Source organism: Leptodactylus fuscus, chromosome 10 (genome assembly GCF_031893055.1).
Source record: "Leptodactylus fuscus isolate aLepFus1 chromosome 10, aLepFus1.hap2, whole genome shotgun sequence".
NCBI lineage: Eukaryota > Metazoa > Chordata > Amphibia > Anura > Leptodactylidae > Leptodactylus > Leptodactylus fuscus.
This window is the reverse complement of record NC_134274.1, coordinates 20321842-20344735: the sequence shown is the minus strand read 5'-3', so window position 1 is coordinate 20344735 and position 22894 is coordinate 20321842. Positions and strand designations below refer to the sequence as shown.

General features: G+C 42.4%; 1 protein-coding gene across 4 annotated transcripts in view; it reads right to left on the bottom strand.

The window, feature by feature from the left end:
• The window catches only part of EXOC6 (exocyst complex component 6), a 154345-nt gene that overhangs the window by 33465 nt on the left and 97986 nt on the right, over window positions 1–22894 (bottom strand). For all 4 annotated transcript variants that reach the window (XM_075258751.1, XM_075258753.1, XM_075258752.1 and 1 more), the window contains 2 exons: window positions 14482–14623; window positions 3432–3505 (listed from right to left, as the gene is read on the bottom strand). In XM_075258751.1, coding sequence (XP_075114852.1) covers window positions 3432–3505; window positions 14482–14623 — 216 coding nt within the window. The remainder of the gene's footprint in view (window positions 1–3431; window positions 3506–14481; window positions 14624–22894) is intronic.

Below are 22894 nucleotides of genomic sequence, written 5' to 3'. Positions count from 1 at the left end.
GTTGGAATTTCTTCTCTAGCCCTTACTGTTCCAGAGCAATTTTCAGCACCCAATATGCTAAACAGGCACTCAACTGTCAGGTAGGTGGTGCTGGGTTCCAGCAGAGAGTCGAGGACCACACACGTGACAGTAGAGAGCCTAATTAGAATATTGGGGCTGAAACTAAGAACACTGATTGCTCAGGAATGGTGTGGGCCAGGAACAAAATTCAAACTGATCAAGAATCAGTGGAGTGGCACCTATAGCAGAGTGTTAGTTGATGGAATTGGTTACAGGTCCTCTTCAATATATATATTTTGCAGCAAAGACACTCACACGGGCTCCTGTCCACCTTGGAGTTCACACCAATTTTCCAGACACACACTTATAATAGGCCTCGTTCACACGGTGTAACGTGCCGCGTGATGTGGCACGTGTACGCCGCGGGACCCTTTGCGTGCCGTACACGCTCCCATTGATTTCAATGGGAGCGGGGATCGTATGCGCCGTGCTAGTTTGCGGCCGTGAATAAATGCATGGAAGGCAACTGTACAGTTTTGGAGTAAACTCAGTGGCCATGGTATAAACCAAAGATAGGAATCTTGGAAGACAACAGTGTTAACAAACAAGCCATTGTGAGGTATCAGGGCACAAACCTACAACTTCACTGTACTAAAAAAATATATAATTTATTTGACCTGTAACAAGACCAACAAGAACATAGGTATGTATACATAGGGTTGTATTTGGGTTTAGTTGCCCCCATTCTTACTTCTTGATCCATTTTGGAAACTGTAACCTTTCTGCAAGGTTTTCCTCTAAATCGAGTTTCTCATTTCGGACTACAAGGCTCAGGGGAGAAAAATAATTTCGCTAACCCTGACATCAGACCCGGTAAAGCCCGAGAGGCTCTTAATGATGTAACCTAAGTGTTTGCAAAGCTATGTTTTTTTTCAGAGATGTGGTGTCAATTTCTCTCCCTAAAAGAAGGATCGCTGGTAACCGGTATATTCACTGGAGAACATTACCAGTATCATCCAAACTTCACAGGATTGACCCCATACACACAGAAAGATTCTCAGACTCATTTTCCATCAGTCTTTGTTAAAAGGTACAAAAATATTAAAGAGAAATCTAAATAATAAATTATAAACTGAAACACAATAAAATATTCAACAAAAGTTAAGTAAATTAAACGCTTGTGGACGGTTCAACATCTTTAATATCCAAATACAAAAAAAAAGCAAAAAATGGACAGCATAAAAATGGGCACTAACCGATACTAATGTGTCTGGTTTTTTTTTATTGGTCCATTAAATGGATCAGTTAAAAAAACAGGAACATCAACATCAGTTAGGGTCCATGCATGTCCATTATGATAGGAGTCCATTTTTTTTTAATGGGCAAGGAAATGTGCCAAGTTTATTGAAGGTTTTATATACTTTTCCACCTTCCTATCTGAAAAATTTAAGGAAAAAAAGGAGAAGTACAATGAGCTGAGCTTTGTTTGGTCATAAATCAGCTTAGATGGTTGTTCAGAAGAGGAAATAGAGGCGATGGTGACTGAGCCTATGATAAAAATGATTTTTAGTCCACAATACATTTAAAGGGGCTCTATCATTGGGAAAAGTCATTTTTAACTAATCCCATCGTTGCATAGGCTTTATGAAGGCTATTCCACACTTACCTTTAGTATGTAAATTGCCTCTGGTTTCTGAATAAGGGGGCATTCACACGGAGTAACGCCGGGCGTGTATCACAGCTGTACAAGCCGGCGTTACGACAGACTGCCGAACACTTCCCATTCACTTCAATGGGAGCGCTAGTAACAGCGGCGTTTTCGAGCGCTCCCATTGAAGTGAATGGGAAGTGTTCGGCAGTCTGCCGTAACACCGGCGTGTACGGCTGTGATACACACCCAGAGTTACTCCGTGTGAATGCCCCCTAAGTCTGTTTTTATTCATACGCTAATTAGACTGGTGCACGATAGATCATGCACACCTCTCCTGTTGTTTCCTATGGAAGGCTGCTGCTGCTGCTGATGACTCAGTTTCCTGTTTGCACACACACAGAGGAGATAATAACAGGGACCAGTGCTGCTGGGAACTTCCTGTGCTGGCTGGAAGCTCATTAGCATATGAATAAAAAACGGACTTATTCAGAAACCACTGAGGCAATCTACATACTAAAGGTAGGTGTGGAATAGACTTTCTAAAGGCTATGCAAGCATGTGATTAATTAAAAATGACTTTTCCCAGTGATAGAGCCCCTTTAATTAAGTAAATAAAAATAAATCTACATGTGACCGCAGCCTTCTAAAAATTCTAGCAGTTATAGCTGTGTAACCTGTATGTATTCAAGTGTTTGATCCATCACTAGAGGAGGTCAATAACCTAATACTGACGTACATAGAAGCAAATTCTCCCTTGTGTACGTGAACACACGGCTTCTATCCCAAATGTTTTACGGTATTTCTTTTCCCCTTGGTCAGCGCACTGCAGCGGTCATGTGTCCAGGCACTGAATACAGCAGCTCTGCCAGTCTCACCGGGGATGGAAATCCCGGCCATATCTGAAGCAGCAGACATGACAACCCGGTGTCTCCATAAGTGTGCAGCTGCGGACCCTCCCTCAGGTTATCACCCACCACCACACAAAACAATCACTGCATTACTCACAGAGTATGACTGACAGGAATAAGCACTCTGTTTCCTAACAGAAAAGGTATTTTAAGAGCTGAACACTTTCATCTTACTGAACAACTTATACTCACTTATATCTAGACAATGCTTGCTAAATTAATGAAGGCTGCACAAACCAAAGGTGTCTACTGAGGACCGGACTGATCCTTCCAGGTATGGATACTATCTCCCTGTATGTAACATTGGATACAGCTGCCTGTATATACGTGATCCCCAATTATCACCAGTATGAGGGCGACAACTCATACAGCAGCCACCATGCCGTGTACCCCACCCACCCATGGCCAGCCAATGGATACAAGATGTCGCAGGTGAGACGGGTATTAGTCACAATTATATGTGGAACTGCTATGCGAGCCATCACCCTGGATAGGGGTTTCCAGACAAACTCAAAAAGTTGGGTTAAAATAATAAAAAAGAAGGAGACAATAAAAAAGGAAGCAATACTCTCCTACATTCTGGTATCAGGTTCCTGTTCGGAATTCTGTACAGGCTGGAAGTGCAATGACTCGGGTGACTACTGTTGTCTATCACTGGCCTTGATGGTCACATGTTGGGCACCGTCATGTAATAACAATGATGGCACCAGTACATGTGAACACTGATGCCAGTGATTGACTGTGGTGGTCACCTGAACTGCTTCACTTCTGGCCTGGTCATTGACCATATGGGATGGATCCACAAGGTTTTCCTTAATACAATATTACAGATGGATAGATTACCAAGAAATACAACAAAAAAGACATCTTACTTGTCTGAGGTCAATGAATGCCAACTGCAGTGTATCTTCCTGGAATCCGGGAACAGGGTCCGAGCTTGCAAACACTGAAAAAGCAAAAGTACATAGTAACTGACTTCGACTCCAGCTCCACAATAAAATGGATAATTATTATATATTATACAATTAATTATATCCTATATATAATTAGATGTATAGTTTGCTCCCATAGGAAACCCGGTGGACCCCATTATAGTCTATGGGGTCTGTAAGTAACTATTTTTTAAGCTAATAGGGTTTCCGATTTCCCCCTGAAGAATGGATACTAGAGATGAGCGAACACTAAAATGTTTGGGGTTCGAAATCCGATTCGAACAGCCGCACAATGTTCAACTGTTCGAACGGGTTTTGAACCCCATTATAGTCTATGGGGGGAAATGCTCGTTTCAGGGGTACGCAACATTCGATCAAATTCTACTTACCAAGTCCATGAGTGAGGATCGGGCTGGATTCTTCTCACTGCGCAGCGTCCCCGCGTCCTCTTCTGGCCTTGAATTCACTCTGCTAGGCATCGGGCCTAGGCAGAGCCGACTGCGCATGCGCGGGCATGCGCAGTCGGCTCTGCCCAGGCCCGATGCCTAAGCCGAGTGAATTCAGAGCCGGAAGAGGACGCGGGGACGCTGCGCAGGGAGAAGACTTCTAAAAATAAGAGAAGAACCAGCGTTGATTGGCAATGTATAGCATTCTGCCAATCAACGCTGGTTCTGCATCGAATCCTAACTTCGAACATCTAGTAGTGTTCGATCGAGTACGAGTATTTCGAATACCGTAGTATTCGATCGAATACCTACTCGATCGAATACTACTCGCTCATCTCTAATGGATACCTGAATGCTAGTGTGAACCTAATGTAAGAGGTCAAGTCTACCAACTCCACCGCCATGTTGTTAGCACGTTTTATAGTTAAAAGGTGGGATGCGTAAAGGGGCCTTAAGGAAAATAGCTGAAAATTTTGTATCTCAATTCACGTCCATTATTAAAACTCAGCACCAATACAAACAAGAACAAATATACAGCCACAAGGAGTAATAGTCAGGGAGGGAGTAAGGAAGGCAAATGCACTTGAGTAAGTGAGTCCTTGAGCACGTAACCAGCTCTGCCTGTGAACACAAGTCGAGTCAAGTCCATGGAGCAAAGGTGAGATGACTTAAGGTAGCAAACCCTTAAGGTATAAAACCATTAACGATCATTGTAACATTATTTACAATATTTCATAAAAAGCACTTTACATGTTACATCTTTATAAGTTCTTTTGTTGCGAGCCGCTTGTTAAATTCCCAACAATTACTATTCATACCGTCTTAAATCTGTATTCTTAACATGTCAGCCACGCACCTTTTTTCTCTCAATTACATTACGTTTTCAAGAGCTTCTCTGCCTTAAGCTGAAAACATGCAACACGCTATGATCATGGAGAGAGCTTACCAATGCCCCGGGGGGAGCGATTATAGGAGGATTCTGAATGATACTAATTCCAAAGCTGTCAACATATTTTAAACATCTGCTTTTGTTATAGCGTCTGCTCCACGGAAAAGTCTACCTCTGGTGAGACAGCCATTAAAAAGGAAAGTCTTAGAGGTGGGAGCGAGCTTAGCGTGCACACATCAAGTGTAAGCCTCTAAGCACCAACATGGAATGCTATTCTCTACATCTAAAGTGGAGGTCACCATAGGCACGTCTGGAGACGGCCATTCTTCATTGGAGATTCTGTAGGAGAAAGAACTTTAATGGGAAGTTATATGTATATATCTGCTTGGATTACCCAAATTGTAATATCTGTCAAATGTAGAATTGGCCATAAAACCCAGATGGGAGTGTTCACTGCTACTTTGTTTCACCATCAAATGTTGTAATAATTGGCCGATATCTACTTTTCACCTAGTGTGTCTACTGTGAGTCTATAAAATAGTTCACAATGGTGATGTGTACCATTCCATTGGTTTTTTATTGGTATAAGACAGTAGGGCCAATTTATTAAGACTGGCATCAGCTACGCCAGTCTTACTAAAGGGCCCAACAGGCACAAGGCCCCGGATTTATGAAGAGGTTCCAGCCCATACAACAGAATGGAAATCAATAACCATCAGGAACTCACACATCTAAAAACTGGCTTGAATTATAGTGAGTATTTCAGGTCGAGGAGTGCTTGACCCTCTCTTTGACCCACTATGCCCACATTCCCCAAAAGTGGCAAGGAAGGCACACAACAGAGAATGTGGGGCAAGAAAGGACCTTGTACAGAATGTGCCCCACAATATTACCCATCTATGACTAGTGTAGAGGGTTTTGTGTCAGAAATTGATCCATTATAAGGACTTGGCTAAGCAACCATTTCAGTTTTGGATACAGTCCAAGTATAATTTTTTTTTACGTTTTTCCTGGTTGCTTTTTTTTTTTTTTTTTTCTTTCTTCTTTACCCCTTGGCACATTTAGAATTTTTCCATGTCCGATCCTTTGTTCTATCCAGGAGATACCATGAGCATCTGCCTGCACCTTCCTCTCCTCTACCCTTTTGAGCTTATACTCAGGGTCATGCCCAGGAAGAGTTGTCAGCCATGGAGATGCTATGCTCTTTCCTTACTGTAGACCCTTGCTAGGTTGTTTTTTTATGTAGATTGTGAGCCCCATTAAGGGATCACAATGTACATTTTTTTCCATTTTCCTATCAGTATGTCTTTGTAGAATTGGTTGGAAATCCCTGCAAAGTCCTTGCAGATGTTGTTCCTGGCGGGATTCGAACTCTAGGACTCCAGCGCTGCAAGGCTGCAGTGCTAACCATTGAGCTACCGTGTTGCCCTTAGGCCCTTGCTAATTGCCTATGCGGTCTAAGGTATTCTAAATGAACGTAATTCGCCCTAGAGACTTAAACACCGTACTCAATATGACTGGGGGCTGGTGGGAGGTAGATGGGACTGGCCAGATGGGATGGGGCTGGCTCCAAGATGTTTAATGAGGGTCTTTCACCACCTAAACTAACTCCACCATTTAAGTAGACTCCTCTCCATTGATTCCGGCACAGTTGGAATCTTTTGTCCAGCCTCCACCAATCCCGAGCAAACAGTGCAGCTAGTATCAGCACACAATATTCTTATAATGCTCTCTACTGTCAAGTGGGCGGACCTTGTCTGTATGTTTCAGCCTAGGACTGCCCACCTGACTCTAGAGAGCCTAATTAGCATACGGATTTCAGTACGGATTTCTCAGGAACGGAGTGGGCTAGGGAAAAAATTACGAGTGTGCCAGAATTAGTGGAGCGGCGCCTATTGAAGGATTGAAAGTGTTGTAGTTGGTGGAGGTGGCGAAAGGTCCTCTTTAATAGGGACCCTATGATCCCTTCTGTTTTAGGAAATGAAATAACACTCCTGCAGATGTTTCCTTATAACAATGCATTGTGCAGTTCTTCTATTATTTCTAGATTTTTTTTCTGGGCGTTCCCATTGCCCTTGTCAATAGTGTTTTCTAGTCTTCTGCACCGATAGCGTCTTGTAACAATAAATATCTCAGGATCACTTCCAAGTTTATGAATGAAAAACAACGGCACACGGACATGCGGCACCCGCTGGCTCCATACTGCGGAGCTGTCAGATCTGTCCTCGCTGGCAATAATAAACCACTGCAGAGGAGCACAGCAGTAGTAAACAGAGGAGGAACCAAGTTTTACGGGACATGAGAAAGACAAAAGTGCATCCTATCTGCCTTATATCCTACCCTGGGGAGGGACTAATCATGTGATCGCTCCTGTACAGATGGCCGGGCCTAATTTATTCTTCACATTACACACCTGCCCTTATGAATGCCATCACAACACACCATAAATCATGGCTTCCAGTTTGGAGTGTCATATTTTCTCGCCGTGCTTTGACTTATAATGTGTAATGCACTCATGCATTGTACTTTGCTTCTTCGCAAGTCCTCATAAATACAGAAATCGGGAGAGAATGTCATTTTCACTAGACTTTGAGCACATAATGCTGGAGAATCTTTCCTCTGGTGCATCCAAGCTTCTGAATCATAAAAAGTGTATAAAAGAAGAAACCGCGTGTAATAAAAAGATATCATTTTGTGACCCATCCATGGGCCCCCATATGGACTCCTAAGAGTGGGGTATGTTCACAACTCACAGATTTGCCTTTGACATGTAGTCCGAGGGTTTCTATTAAGGATGTAATCCATGCTCAGTCTTCTTGGGGATGATTCGTTTTTTTCTGCACCATGGTCAAAAACATTGCAGATTTTTCCTGATGCATGTGAATGTGGTAAAAAAACAAAAACAATACACTATTATTGGACCCAGGTCAAATCCAAAATGTGCGAATGGGCCTTAAGTGGCTGTTTGGCCAAACCAAATGTCATACTCTTTCTAGCAGAGAATGACTCGTGCTGGGTACCAGGTACTTAGCCCAATCTTAGGGCTTGTGGTCATTCACATTTTTTTGCTCCCTGAAGAAGAGGGCACCCAGATGCCATCTATGTACCATCCAAGTCTGGTCTGTGAAAATGGACAAGAACAGGACATGCGTTACCGTTTATCGGATTGGATGCAGAGTTCCGTCAGAGAAGACACGTGCGTGTTCACGTAGACTTTAATCGGTCAATGTGATGTACTGTAGCTAGAACAATACACAGTTTACTCTACTCACGCTCTGAAACAAGGACTTTCAATAGTGGTTGACTGACAGCTGTTCCATCTATCGAAACGCGTGGGATCAGGAGAGTTAGCTGCTGCCATACACCTCCGGCAGCATCTCATCCCCAGGAGGAACAAAGGATTAGGCATGATCGAGTCCATCATGTCCAATCCTACACCTGGCATCATTGGACTGGAAAGAGTAGATAGGCCCCATTTACAAAGCAGATATTTGGCTGTTCCCATTTGGCAAGCATTTCTCTAATGCGACCATTAAAGGGATTGTCCAGTGTTATAAAAATGGGGCATCCTTTCTGTCTCTTGTCCATCCCCGTCACTTGAGGTACAATACCATACACAGTTTGTGGACAAGTGTGGCACAGTTTCTACTACAAGCCATAGCAATGGGGCCTTGATTCCGGGTTCTGACTGGGCAGTATGAGAGAGCTAAGACACCCCTTGTTCGCTGTTGCCTGACACTGCCCACTTGACAATAGAGATCCAATATAGCATATTACGCACCAAAACTTAACTTAATCAATTGCTCAGGAATGGCGGGGGCTAGAGAAAAAGTTCCAACTGCACCAGAATCAGGCGTGACACCTATTAAAGCAGGAATTGGCGGAGACGGTAACGTATGATACAGAAAATTACTATTAATACATAGTGCACTATACCTTGTGAGTTATGATTGTGCATTTGCTGTGGTGTAAATACAGCAAAATGTGGTGGAAGCTATAAAAAGAATTCTCTTAGAACGCTCGGCTGATGTCTACAGGAATGCTTGGAGATGTGACGGTACGGGCATGGCACCCTGATAATATCTAAGGGCTTGTAGTCATCACATATTAACTTCAGATTCCCTTTCGGAACTAAAAAATAACAATAGAAAAAAAACAGTTGCGCGGTCATTAAAGCCTGCACATTAAAATGTAGGATGTTGTAGAACGCACCTCCCCTCCTGCGTCTGTAAAACCTAAAAACCCATTTATCAATACAGTAGGAAGCTACCTGCCATTTGTGAGTTATTTGCACACTCTGAGTGCTAATGGAACTGTCACCATTGTAGCCATTAATCCCAAAATGTCAAAGGAGAAAAGCTGGAGGAGGCCGATGAGAAAGGTTATAAATCACGAGGAACACAGGGATGCACAGAATGTGCCTGACAGACCTTATGAATGAAATCCAACAATAAAAGCAGCTTTTAGATCCGGATCTGCTCCTATGCACAATGAACTGTCATTAGAACAATGCCGAGATCTTCTTGCATTTTGTTACCACGTTCTTCTTGTCCTCGGGTAAGACGATGGGATAACATGTAAACGTTCTCCATCGGAAAGTCATTTCGAGGTACAGAGATCAGCAGGAGCCTCCGTATTCTCAATTAACTGCAATTATTGAAACATATTGCTGATATTGAAAGATGTTATTTGTCTCGGAGCTTCAGAATGGTCCATATGGCCATCGACAATCCGTCATGTGTCAATTAGCGCTTCGTAAGATGGATTTTTTTTATGTTTTAATGAAGCGGCAGTATAAAGCCGTCACATGTTGACTAGGCATACAAGGCAGAGATGTTGATTGCCTGCAACGTTACATTTATTGGCCGTGTCCTATAAAGACGCTTCGTCTTGGCTCACTATATTCTTTGTAAGTAGTACGCACTGTTTCTTCTCTTCTCATTAAAATACCGTGTCACATGGATAGACTGATGGAAGGAGTTGTCTGGCTTAGAAACCTTTTTTTTTTTTTTTTTACATACTCTTAGAGTTTTATGAGTTAAAGGTGTATTCCCAGCTTAGCTTAGATGTGTCCTGCAACTATCTTGAGAACCAAGGTCTCACAAATAGAGATTTCTGTAGAGGCAAAGCAGTCTTCCTTGACTTCCATGGAAATATCAAAAATAGTTGGGTCCTGTACCTTTATAATTGAAGGATATCCTTCATCTATTAGCCCGAGAGGTTACAAAGAACATCCAACTAGAGGACCCGAGTGTCCACTGACCTCTTAATAAGTTTCTGAAATGTGTCACAAATCTGTACCACAAAGAATGAACAAATGTTGTCCTTGGTTACATTTAGGCTAGCGCCACACGGCGACTTTGTTCGCATCTACCGTCACGCAACCAAAGATTCAGGTTAGTGAGTGGGATCCAAGGCTGTCACCAAAAGGTTGAGCAATGTTCGATGAATGAGCAATCACCGCACCCTTGGGGTCGCAATGCAACTCCATTCGCTGACATGGGTGAAAGAGTCACAGAGCAACATGGCAATCTTACGTAGTAACTCTAACAAAGGAATACATTGTGGATATTCTCCAGTGTATACCCCCTATTGAAGGGGTCTCAAATACCTGTACTTGGGCCGCATGCAGCCTCTTAAGGCTCTACGGCCCACAGGGCATCGGAGCTTCTCAGCCATTCTTGAGATTGCAGAGAGCAGGACAAAGGTGGAGCACGCCAACGCATCTTAAGGACGTCAAACTGGAACTGCATTGCTGGATCATTGGTGGTAGGAGAGTATGGAGAGGGGGATGTATGTATACTATGTATGCCTGTGGGGGCCGCAGACTGTATATAAGGGCAGAGCCACTATGTATACCTATGGGGGCCGCAGACTGTATATAAGGGCAGAGCCACTATGTATGCCTATGGGGGCACTGCAATGCTATGGAGGCAGCTATATTTGAGGACAGACTCACTATATTTCTATGGGGATTTGCACAAGTCCAGTAAGTGTAAACCTATTGATATTATTATAGTAGATCAGATGTAAAATTGATTACCAATAATTTTTTACTCTATCGAATGTGAAAAGAACACGGCCGGTCAACTTCAAAATTTTTTTTTTATTTGCAGCCCATTTACCTGGCTGAATTGGAGACCCCTGACCTAGGTTATGTCAAAAGGGGGTTCTTTTGACACACACACAGTCAGTGAAGACCTCTTAAGAAGTCTGGAGGCATCTTGGACAGTAAATTTTTCCCAACTATATTAGAAACTGTCTTAGTTTGACTTCTTCGCATTGTGTGACATAATACTGGTGCAGGATTCAGATTCCAGCACCTTTGGAGAATTCTTAAACCAAATTTCTTAGCACTTCTATGAAATTGTTCTTAATACACGTGTAATTCCGGTCATCAGTCAAGATGCAAACTTTCTGACCTTCATGGGTAACCATATAGGACAAAAATCCTAAATATTTGTTGAATGCTCAGTAAATACCTATTCCACCCACTCGCCATGGCCTCTAACCCCAAACGTTGACCACAAGAGTCGCCAGTCTGTCTGGAAACATATGTCTAATGAGGGCACACAACGTGTTGATATCATGACGGGCCGATGGCACTGTTGGGGAGGCTTTGGAGCGTACAGATGACGATACTCCCTTGGCTGTCCCATATACTATATCTACATTTCCTTAGTGGCATCATTCATTAGTGTGATGCTTGGAGAAAATCTGACACGTCTACTATGGATTAGCATGACAGGAGCAGCGTTCCCTTGGAGAATACACACAATGACACACAGTGTTACAACAACTATTAGTATACAACCTACAGATTTGTAGAACAGGCAGTAGCAGAAGCGTGCTACATAAATAATATACCTATGTCACCTTCAATAGGTCTGAGATGAGATCCTGGAATGTGCACACTTATGACAAGCGCCTGACATCTAGCCCAATATTCATAGACGCCCATTGACCTCTCACTAGGGTTTTGATATGTGTCGAGAATCTGCAGAGCTCGGAGGAAAGCCATCTATTCACAGGGAGAATATACAAACTCAATGCAGATGTTGCCCTTGTAACTCAGTACACCAAGGTGATCCCCAAATAGTACATAAGACGGGCAAAAAAATGGGGTAAACCAAAAGCATTGAGAGTGTATAAAGTAACATGCAAACGTTTGGAATTACTAAGAAATTTCTCATCTGTGACAGGTTTAGGAATGGATATGTTGTTGTTGTGGTGGTGATGGGTCATTAGGACGGTACTCTAGATTTGCCATAGTCTTTGCATAGAGGTGAAGCATAGTCTGGATCCATATTAGCACCAATCACATGTTATAGGTTATATAAGAGAGTTTCTAATTCATTATTTTGCACAGAATCCCAATACAGAATGCATCGAAGCTCTACTCTTCTCGACACTTCTGTTTGCATTCCATCTTATGTATGTTCTCCTCTTCTCAGATGTCTAAGAGAAGACAGGGACCCTCTGGGTCACATAGAGATTTAGATTATGGATTTGTTCAGGCCTAGAGCAATAAGGGAAGAGGATTGCTCAGGAACAGTGGAGGCTAGGTCCTCTTTAAGAAGCCTGGGGTACTTAGACATTGGCTGGAGTCACGTGCAGTTAGGCACTGATCCTCAGAGAGCATGCGTGACACCCCGGGAGCTAGAGAGAAGTAAGCCGGAAACATTGTGACCCTCAATCGTCCATGATACTCCTTTTCAGTCCTAAACTGTCCAACGTGTCTGCCCATTTTACCCTCTTCTTTCTATTTGCCAGTTCCAATTATGGATTTTTAATTGATGTTCGTGTACTATTTAATGACGCCAACTCAAAACCTGGAATTTTTCTTTTTCTCAAACGGCAGACTCTGGTTTACATCTCCTCAATTGAACTCCGTCTTCCTCTTCATTTCTTACACCAACTTTTCTCTTGAGTCCAGTGACACCCAAAAGTAGTACCAAGAGGAAATTGTTTTTTTTTTGTTTTGGTTACTGCCATGGAAACCCTATTCCCAATTCCATGTGTAGGGACAGGTAAAGCATTCTATCAGTTTATATTTCGGCCAGTCACCACTGCCGTCAGAGGAAACTCTTTGGATCCTTCACTAGGTCCTGTTCTACTGATTTTAGAGCAGCTGAAATTTTTTTTTCTAGCCCCCGCCATTCCTGAGCAATCCAAATTCATTATACTAATCAGGTTCTCTGCTGTCATGTGGGCTGGGACAGACCGACAGAGACCGCCCACCTGACAGTAGAGAAACTAAATAGCATATTTGGTGCTCAGGAATGGCAGAGGCTAGAGAAAAAAATCCAGAATCAGTGCAGAGGAGCCTATTAAAGGATGTAAAGAGTTGCCCTTGGTGGAGGTGGTATAAGGTCCCCTATAAGAAGGATGACTGGCCAAAATATAAAATGATAGAATGCTTTGCAAACAATGTCTTTTCTTTTTATAACATTTACTGGCCAGACAACTAATAGTACTCAAATACTACTCTTAAACCCCACTCTGATCCCGCTCTGTGATCTTTTTGCCAGTCTTTCTTTACGGTCCGCGACTAATGAAGTGCCACATTGAGCACACGGCCGCTGCGGCCAAGCACTCCAATATTGGTAATATCAGCAAAAGATTTAATAATAAATACAGATTGTTTTATTACATTTTTTATCATTCTGAATTTAAAATTTTTCACCTGTCAAAGAATCTTCGGAACTTTTCTATATTTTATTTAACACCCTTAAAGGGATCCTATCATTGGATACGCTTTTTTCTAACACGTAGGAATAGCCTTAAGAAAGGCTATTCTTCTCCTACCTTTATATGTCTTCTCCATGCTGCTGTTCGGTAGAAATCCAGGTTTTCTTTGGTATGCAAATGAGTTCTCTCGCAGCACTGTGGGCAGTCCCCAGCGCTCAAACAGCACTGGGGGCATCCTCAATGCTGCGAGAGAAATCTCCAGCGTTGCCTCCATCTTCGTCTGGAACGGCTTCTCCCTGTGTCTTCTTCCGGCGCAGGGTTCAAACTTCTACGAGGCCCAATGGCAGAGCACACTGTGCATGTGTAGAGGTTTGAACCTAGTGCCAGAAGAAGACGCGGAGAGAGGTCGTTCCAGACGAAGATGGAGGCGGAGCTGGAGATTTGTTTCTCGCAGCATTGGGGACGACCCCAGTGCTGTTTGAGCATTGGGCACTGCCCCCAGTACTGCAAGAGAACTCATTTGCATACCGAAGAAAACCTGGATTTCTACCGAACGGTGGTGATGGGAGAAGACATCTAAAAGTTAAGAGAAGAATAGCCTTTATTAAGACTATTCCTATGTGTTAGTCAGAAAAAAAGGGGTATCCAATGATAGGATCCCTTTAAGGTATGTTTACACGGCGGAAAATGAAGAGGAATTCCTCTACATTTTCCGCTGCCGGCACTTTTGCCCTTGGTCTAGCTGCGATGGGATGCCGATGGGCCTAATCAGGAGGGAGCCTCAAGCTGTGGACCCCGTGGCTGAATCAGACACGGAATCGGTGGCAAGACTGAGCAGGATGCTCACAGTATTTCTTTAAATGTATCATAAACTGGAAAATATCTGTAGATTAATATTAATTAAAATCATGCCGTGTATTTAGTAAGTGAATGTTGAACCTATGTTCCTTGCGATTATACTCACATTCACACTGGATAACATCTAGGTTGAATTGCTGGATGGCTCCCATACTGATCTGCTTCAGCTCACTGTCCAGTAGCATTTGTGTAAGCGACGTGGAGAGATGCTTGCAGGCTGACATACACGCCGTCTGTGCAACTTTACCCTGAATAAAAAATAATAATAATAATAAAAAAATCAATAAAACACAATAATTTATCTTATTCAAACCCAAACCATTACTGATTTCTATACATATGGTAATTGAACAATATATACACATACATATATGTAGAGCTATATAGCATATACTAATGGCCCTAACATGAGTACATACATTGACCTAGGGCCCATATTCAATCTCTCTAACTAAATGAGGGTGATGTGACCCCAGCACAATACAAGGGTCACCATAAAAAGTGCTACAATAGGGTAACGTGAGATACTGCCATCACTGGTGGTAGGGAGGTGAGGGTACATATTTTGGAATAGCTCCTTGCTCTATAAGAAGGTTACATTCTTAGCCAAACCTAAATTACTTTAATGATACCTGTCAGTATCTGTTACACACTGGATGTCATACTTATCATGAGTAATGAAAACATACAAACCATGACACCAGTGTGAACACAGCCTAACATACAGACTGATATTCATTGTGCTGCCTCTTTCTTCTCTAACTTTTTCCCAGTCTGCAGCAGGCACGAAGGTGCTACAGAAACCGTGTGCTCACTTAAAACTTCACCCCCCACCCCACCCCAAGGGTGAACTCCAGCTCAGGTGGCAGGAGACCATCGGATTACCCAGGTTGTGTCCCTGATATTCCCTTGGCACCCTGCCTACTCTGCTTTACCAGCTTGGCTGCATACTACTGGGCCACTCTACTACTCTGCCACACCACTTAACCAAGTCGGCTGCAACACACACTCAATACTGCTATACTTCTGGACCACCCTCTTGTACCAATGACCCACTTGGTTCAACTTTTTTTTTGGTTTTTAAACCACTGGTCCATTTCTTATACCACAGACTCTCCGAGTGCTCGACTTAGCGTCACCGCTGCACGACATTAAGTATTTCCAGTCCTCGTGTCTTCCAATCTGCCACTTCCTACTTCCCCACTACATCAGTTCAGCTCTGCTACATTACACTTGGCTACGTACACTACAACTTCACAGTCCTCTGTTTCCCTGCAGGCTGATCCCATCGGACACCAGCTTGGCGTTTACACATATCCCTTAAATATCTCAGATCTATAGTTGATATTGCACTTGCTCATCTGCCATTGAAGTGAATGGTAGCTGGAAATATTCCTGCCCCAGCAGGAAGATTTCCATGACAGATTTTGAGTCCTGGTTAGGGTTGAGCCGATCTTGAGATTTCAAGATCGATTTTAAAATCCGATTTCCGATCATTTTCCAGCCAATCTCAAATCTTGATTGTGAAATTTGCTCGATCGCCGATCGGAATCCGGTCTTCTCCGATCCTCAACCCTAGTCAATGCTTCTCTATGGGAAAAGTCACTTTTAGGGTTGAGCTGATCCTGAGATAACCTCCGATCTCGATCCCACTGGAAAACATCGAGTCGGAATTCCGATCGCGATCGTGAAATTTGCTCGATTGCCGACCGGTATCGGATCTTTTCCGATCCCGATCCTCAACCCTAGTCAATGCTTCTCTATGGGAAAAGTCACTTTTAGGGTTGAGCCGATCTTGAGATAACCTCCGATCTCGATCCCGCTGGAATTCCGATCGTGATCGTGAAATCTGCTCAATCGCCCAACCCTAGTCCGGGCACAAAGTCCGCCATGTGAACCTAACCTGAGACCTCCCACATTTCCATGTACATTACTGAAATATCTGTCTTACAGAAACACTGACACCAATGTCATTTTTCCCGAGGTCCCTGTTACTCTTTGGAAATTTACTAGCTGTCACAACACCTCTGGTTAAACAAGCCTAGCTAATCTACCATGAGAATCGAGGTTTCCTGCTAAAATCACACGTCGCCTGCTGACTGGAACCCCATCATAAGGAATGTAGGGACAATAACAAGACAGAGATGGTTATTATAGAGAGACATGTGCCACTGCTCCCCCCGGCAGAACTGTATCAATGTATGCCGAGAACAAAAACCCGAAAAAAAAAAAAAAGGGAAAATCAATGGTCCACAGTTCATTTAATTACAATGTAATATGTCTGAGCTACCTAATGGCTGTGTCATTCTGATTTAATGGAACAACTAGTGCATTTTACTTTAATGTACTGCTCCATTAAATAAGCTCCGGCTCCTATTTGTTCTGCGATGATAATGAAATAAATGTATAGGATGACAAATAGCTTGTCAAGAGAAATTCTAACAAACACTTTGTTTTTCCTTTTCCCCAGACGCAGCAAAAGTTGAAGTCATTACAAGAGAACAAGAAACTTTTTGGAAAGTTCTTCCATTACTGTAGCTCAAATCTTGGTCTCATATAACACTACTTAGACGTACCATATACTTACGTTGAATGAAAAATTGTTCGATTGAAGTCACAACTAAAAAACCAAAAACGCCCATAAACCAATATATCGATTTTCAAATGGAGGTTAAGGCATAGAAATATGATGACAACTAGAGATGAGAAAACAGTGAAATATTCGAGATTCGATATTCGTTTCGAGTAGAGCCTCAATATTCGACTACTCAATCGAATATCGAATCCCATTATAGTCTATGGGAAAAATGCTCGTTTCAGGGGAAACCACTATTCGACTAACGGAGAGTCACCAAGTCCACGAATAGCAGGAGGAGAGTGTTTAGGAGGAGCGCTGTGCAGTTAAAGCGCACGGACCTCATTATAGTCTATGGGGGCCGTGTGCTTTAACTGCACAGCGCTTGCAGGTGCACTGATAAAAAGCAAGGTCCCTCGTAACAGCAAGCTGCCAGCTCTCCTGACTAGCAAGGATGAGCCTGTGGCAAATCAACGCTGGTTCTGCAGCAGGCTTGTCCTTGCTAGTTGGGAGAGCTGGCAGCTTGCTGTTACGAGGAAGCTTACTTTTTTGTCATAGGAATGCATTGACCAGTGTTGATTGGCCAGTGTATAGCATTCGGCCAATCAACACTGGTTCTGCCAGAGACTTGTCTGTGAGGAGGCGGAGTCTAAGATTGGACCACAATGGAGACTGCTGTGGTCCGATCTTAGACTCCGCCTCCTCACAGAGAAACCTCTGGCAGAACCAGCGTTCATTGGCCGAATGCTGTACACTGGCCAATCAACGCTGGTCAATTCATTCCTATGAGAAAAATTCAGCTCCCTCGTAACACCAAGCTGCCAGTTCCTAGCAAGGACGAGCCTGCTGCAGAACCAGCGTTGATTGGCCGAATGCTGTACACTGTATAGCATTCGGCCAATCAACGCTGGGTCTGAATCGAATATTTACTGCGAATAGCTAGTAGTATTCGATCGAGTATGAATATTTTGAATACCTACTTGATTGAATACTACTCGCTCATCTGTAGTGACAACCATGTATGGTTTACAGTCGGAAGCCCTTATGTCCATCATCTAGAAGGTGAACCCAGAGTATGTTCTTGAGACAAGAGAAATAAGAAGATGTTAAGAAGTGGTCGAGAGGGTTTCCCAGAAGCTACTACAATCTAAATAACATAGGAAGAAGATGCAGGTCCATCAAATCCAACCTATAACCCTACACTGCTGATCCTAAGTAATAAAAACCCCATGAGGCTGATGCCATCTACCCCGTGTCAGGGAAAAAATTCCTTCCCAACTCTAAATGCAGCAATCTGAATAAAACCCTGAACCAATTTGTCATCTACAAAAATCTAATTCCCGTAACCTAGAATATTTTTCCCTTGAAAGTCACCCAGTCCCTGCTTACTGTAAAACTGGTCCTAGTGTGGAAGTAAAACTAGACTCCTACAGATGAGCTGACTCCAGCAGTGCTCCTCTTCACAGGCCAGTGATGTCATATTCATTTGTCAAATGGTCTACAGTAGGGTTGAGCGATCGGGATCGGAAAAGATCGGATTTCGATCGGCGATCGAGCAAATTTCACGATCGATATTGGGATCGGTTGGAAAATGATCAGAAATCGGATTTTAAGGTTGATCTTGAAATCTCAACCCTAGTCTACAGGTGTCCTTTTCAATTGAATAAGGCGGAGTTGCAATACCAAGCACAGCCACAATACACTGCACGGTGCTATGCTAGATGAGCAATGAAGAGACTGCAGTGCTTGTCCTAATGTTGCTGATCGGTGAGGTGCTGGGTGTCAAGGCAGTCTTGGAATATCCCTTTGAAGGGAAACTATCAAGGAAATTTGAATCACTAAATGAGGGTTTAGTGTCCGAAATTGCCTTCTTTTAATGCCATCCGTTCCCACAATAAAAAACAAACATGTTCTACCAGCACTGGCACAGTCCTTATGTAAAACCAGACGAGTTCAGTGCCAGACCACGGGCGCCTATGACATGAAGACGGGGTGCAAGTCCTCGACTTTGCTGGTGAAACGCACAGGAAAGGAGTCCAATGAGACACATCAGACTCATCTCTAGGTAAGTATAAAGGTTTCTCTTTTTTAACACAGGCACGGATCACCCTGCTACAGGTCTATATGGGACACATTAATCCCGAGTCCATGAGGGCCTGCGGGTGGTCTAGTGTTCCATATCGACCTGATGGGTCTCCCTTTAAGTAATATTCATTTCTCTCTTATATTCATTTCTCTCTTATCCAAACATCTGTGCACGACACTGCATTTTAGCCCTATTCAAGTGGGTGAGGATGAAACGCAATACCAGATATACCCTGTGGGCAAAAGTGGCACTGTTTTTTTAAATTATTTTCATACAGCCCGTTCACCAATCTTAAGGTTAAATTGACTCTTAATGTTTTTCTCCATATATAATGCAAACTAGGCATTGCACATAGGATCATTGTATTTTGTCATCGGTCTCATTACAAGCTCGTATGAAGTTTTTGTGCTCACAATGACCCTCGTCCCTCTTATATAGTGTATTTTCTTTTTTTTGATGCATGAACAATAGTATTGTAACTTGTGTGTCAGTGATGGATGGCGGTATTTCAGCACTGGGCTCTTCCAGGCTCGGCACTATTAATCACATGTAGGGCCGGAGCCCTGACTCTAACACAAAGGAGCTCGGGACAATTAATATTATGATGGTGATACACGTGCTCAAGAACCCTCAACATCATAGCGCGCCATAACCTCTACCCAAACACACCGGTACATTACTGCACGAGGAGGGAAATAATCCACCGTCCCTACAGTCAGCTTCATGGACATCTTATAGTGTGATGTCACTATATCACTGCAGGGAGCGGAAAAACTATATACAGATTCCAAGATGGAATGGGCACAATTTTTTTAATTTTGGAGATAAATAGGTAAGAAAACAAACTAAAACTAAGAAATGAAAGTATTTACAAAGTTTAAATTTTTATTTTTTTAATGTTTACTCAAAGTGGGGACTGAATTTTTTTTTTAATTTAATTTTTTTTTCTGAAAGGAACTGAATTAATTTTGAAAGCCTTACAACAAATCTCTACTTTGGAACAATATTTCTTAACTGGAAGAACATTCTCTGGAAAGGGTCTCCTAATGGAAAAATGGTGGGGGCTAGAAAAAAAAAATTACAAAGGCATTGGAGTCAGAGGAGTCAATCCTCTGACTCCAGTGCATTTGTAATTTTTCTCTAGCCCCCACCGTTTCTGAGCAATCAGTGCCATTGATTTCAACACCCAGTATTTTAAGGAGGCTCTTCACTGTCAGGTGGGTGGTCCCTGTCGCTAGGACTGCCCACTTGACAGTAGAGACCCTAATCAGCATACTGGGTGCTGAAACTACCAACACTGATTGCTCAGGAATGGTGAGGGCTAGGGAAAAAAATTCCAATTGTACTTTTTTTTCCCCTATCAGTACTTCTTTGTTGTATGGGAGGAAATCCACGCAAACACGGGGAGAACATAAAAACTGCTTGCAGATAGTGTTCCTGGCGGGATTCGAACCCAGGACTCCAGTGCTGCAAGACTGCAGTGCTAAGCACTGAGCCACCATGTTGCCCCAACGTGTACCAATTATGACACCGCCTCTGTACACTTCTTTTGCCACCTTTTCCTGCCCCGTTTTCTTGTATTCTCACAGTTACTCCTACGCACTCCAGACATCACATCTGCTATTCCACGCCTGCATGTTTTTTTGCGCATGCGCTGGATTTTGCAGTCACACAAGGGGGAGAGGGGGTCCTGTCTTTATTGGGGGGGGGGGGGAATATCAGGTTTCCTTTAAATATAGACGCCAGGCCTATTTTTGGAACCCAGATTCTGAAAAGTAGTTCAGTGTCTTAGGGCAAATACATATCATAGCAACTAATCTGGCAATAGATTACCAATTACATAGTCATTGAAGGATGGCACCTGTTTACTACGCCCTCTATATGCCTTCTAGTAACGCCAAAGCCCTAGTTGTTTTATAGAAAGAACCCCCTTCGAGTAGGTTCTAATATTTCAAAGGAATTTGGGAAAAGGGAATCTGCTGACATCCTCGGTCCTTCTATAGTGGCCAAAAAGCTTTCATTCTGAGAACAATTGTGGTCAGGAGACATAAGCTCTCAGAAAATTCCCAAAAGGTCAGCCATATGCATCCTTCCATGCCACCTTCCCGCTACTGGTCTCCACGCTCTCTAGATTCACGCTTCCAGCCTCAAAAGCAGCTTTCATCATTCACAAGTGTGTCAGTCAGTATGATTTATGGACTGCATTCAGGAAAGTCAAGGCACATAGGATGAGAAATATGACTACAATCTGCTAATTTGTTTTGCATTGAGCTACTTACTACTCAAAGACTTGATGTCCGACTGAAAATCGGCAACACAATTAACCAGCCGGTGACAGATTCATCCATCCTACCTGCCAGACTGTGCCAATCAAGGACAGCATGAGGCGACATTTGGGGAGAACACTCAGGAGCCCTATTCTTTAACTTTTTGCTGATTGACAGCTCCTGAATTTAGCTCGTTGAGGTGGGTCATCCTTTACCCACTGGCTTTTTACTACAAGCTGTGAAATAAGGCTCTTACTGCCAATCAAAGAAACAATGACCCAACACAAATAGCCAACCCCCCACCCTTAAGGAAAAATAACACAAGGGCTTAAGGATCATTCCTTCAGGATACAGAATTACCATAGACATATATTTACAACTTACTGGGATCCGTACACAATAATAATATATAATGAAAAAATACAAAAAATACATTTATAGCCCCTTAAGGACTTAGAGATCATTCCTTTATGATACAGAGCTAACATATACATATACATTAAATTAAGACAAATAAATTAAATTAAAAAAAAATAAACATATATATATATATATATATATATATATATACACACACACATACACATATATATATATATATATATATATATATATATATATATTTTAAATAACATTTTCCTTTAAAAAAATTTATATATATATATATATATATATATATATATATATATATATATATATATATACTTTCCCTGTAAAATTTTTGATGATTAAAATAAAACACCGCTTCATAATATTATATATATATATATATATATATATATATATATATATATATATATATATATATATATATATATAGTGAGAGTAGTGAGAGAGTGGAGGGTGTGGTCTGGGGAGACAGGTACATTCTAGTCAGGCACCTATAGGGTGTATGGTAAAGATTCACACCAGGGAGGTCAGCTGACTAATCAGGCCCTAATAACAGTCTGAGTGTAGGACAGAGTTGAACTGTCCAGACCGGACCTCCAAAGCAGGTATTGTGCCACCGGTTGTTACTGCCAAGGTGGGAGACTGGTAGCCAGTCTCCTGTATAGTCAGGGAAAAATTTCCTTACGTTTAAGTTAGTTTCTCAGCCGAGAAGGGTTTTGTTTTGTTTAGCCTGTGACCTTGCAAAAGCAGTGTATGCATTACATGTGAATAAAGCCTGAACTCGTGTGCAATCCAGTGTCTGTGTCCCTGTCTCCTGCACTGCTACAAGCATCTACCTGAGTGGTTCCCCACAATATATATCTATATATATATATATATATATATATATATATATATATATATATATATATATATATATATATATATATATTGTCAGGGTCTGAGGTTGCTAGGTGGGGTGGCATGGACACACAAGTCCAGTTTCTTTAGTCCAAACAAAGGTAGAGAAAGGTGCACTTGAGAAAGGTCCCAGTGTGGACCGATATGTGGTGTATTGCTCTTTCCAATAAAAGGACATTTTCCATCCATACAAGTTGCTGACAGACCGGATTGTATTTTTCTATTGCAAACCCTTTTGCCTGGAGAGGGGTTTCTGCCATGCAATTTGTGGGATAATCCCCAGATATGCTGGTGCTACTGC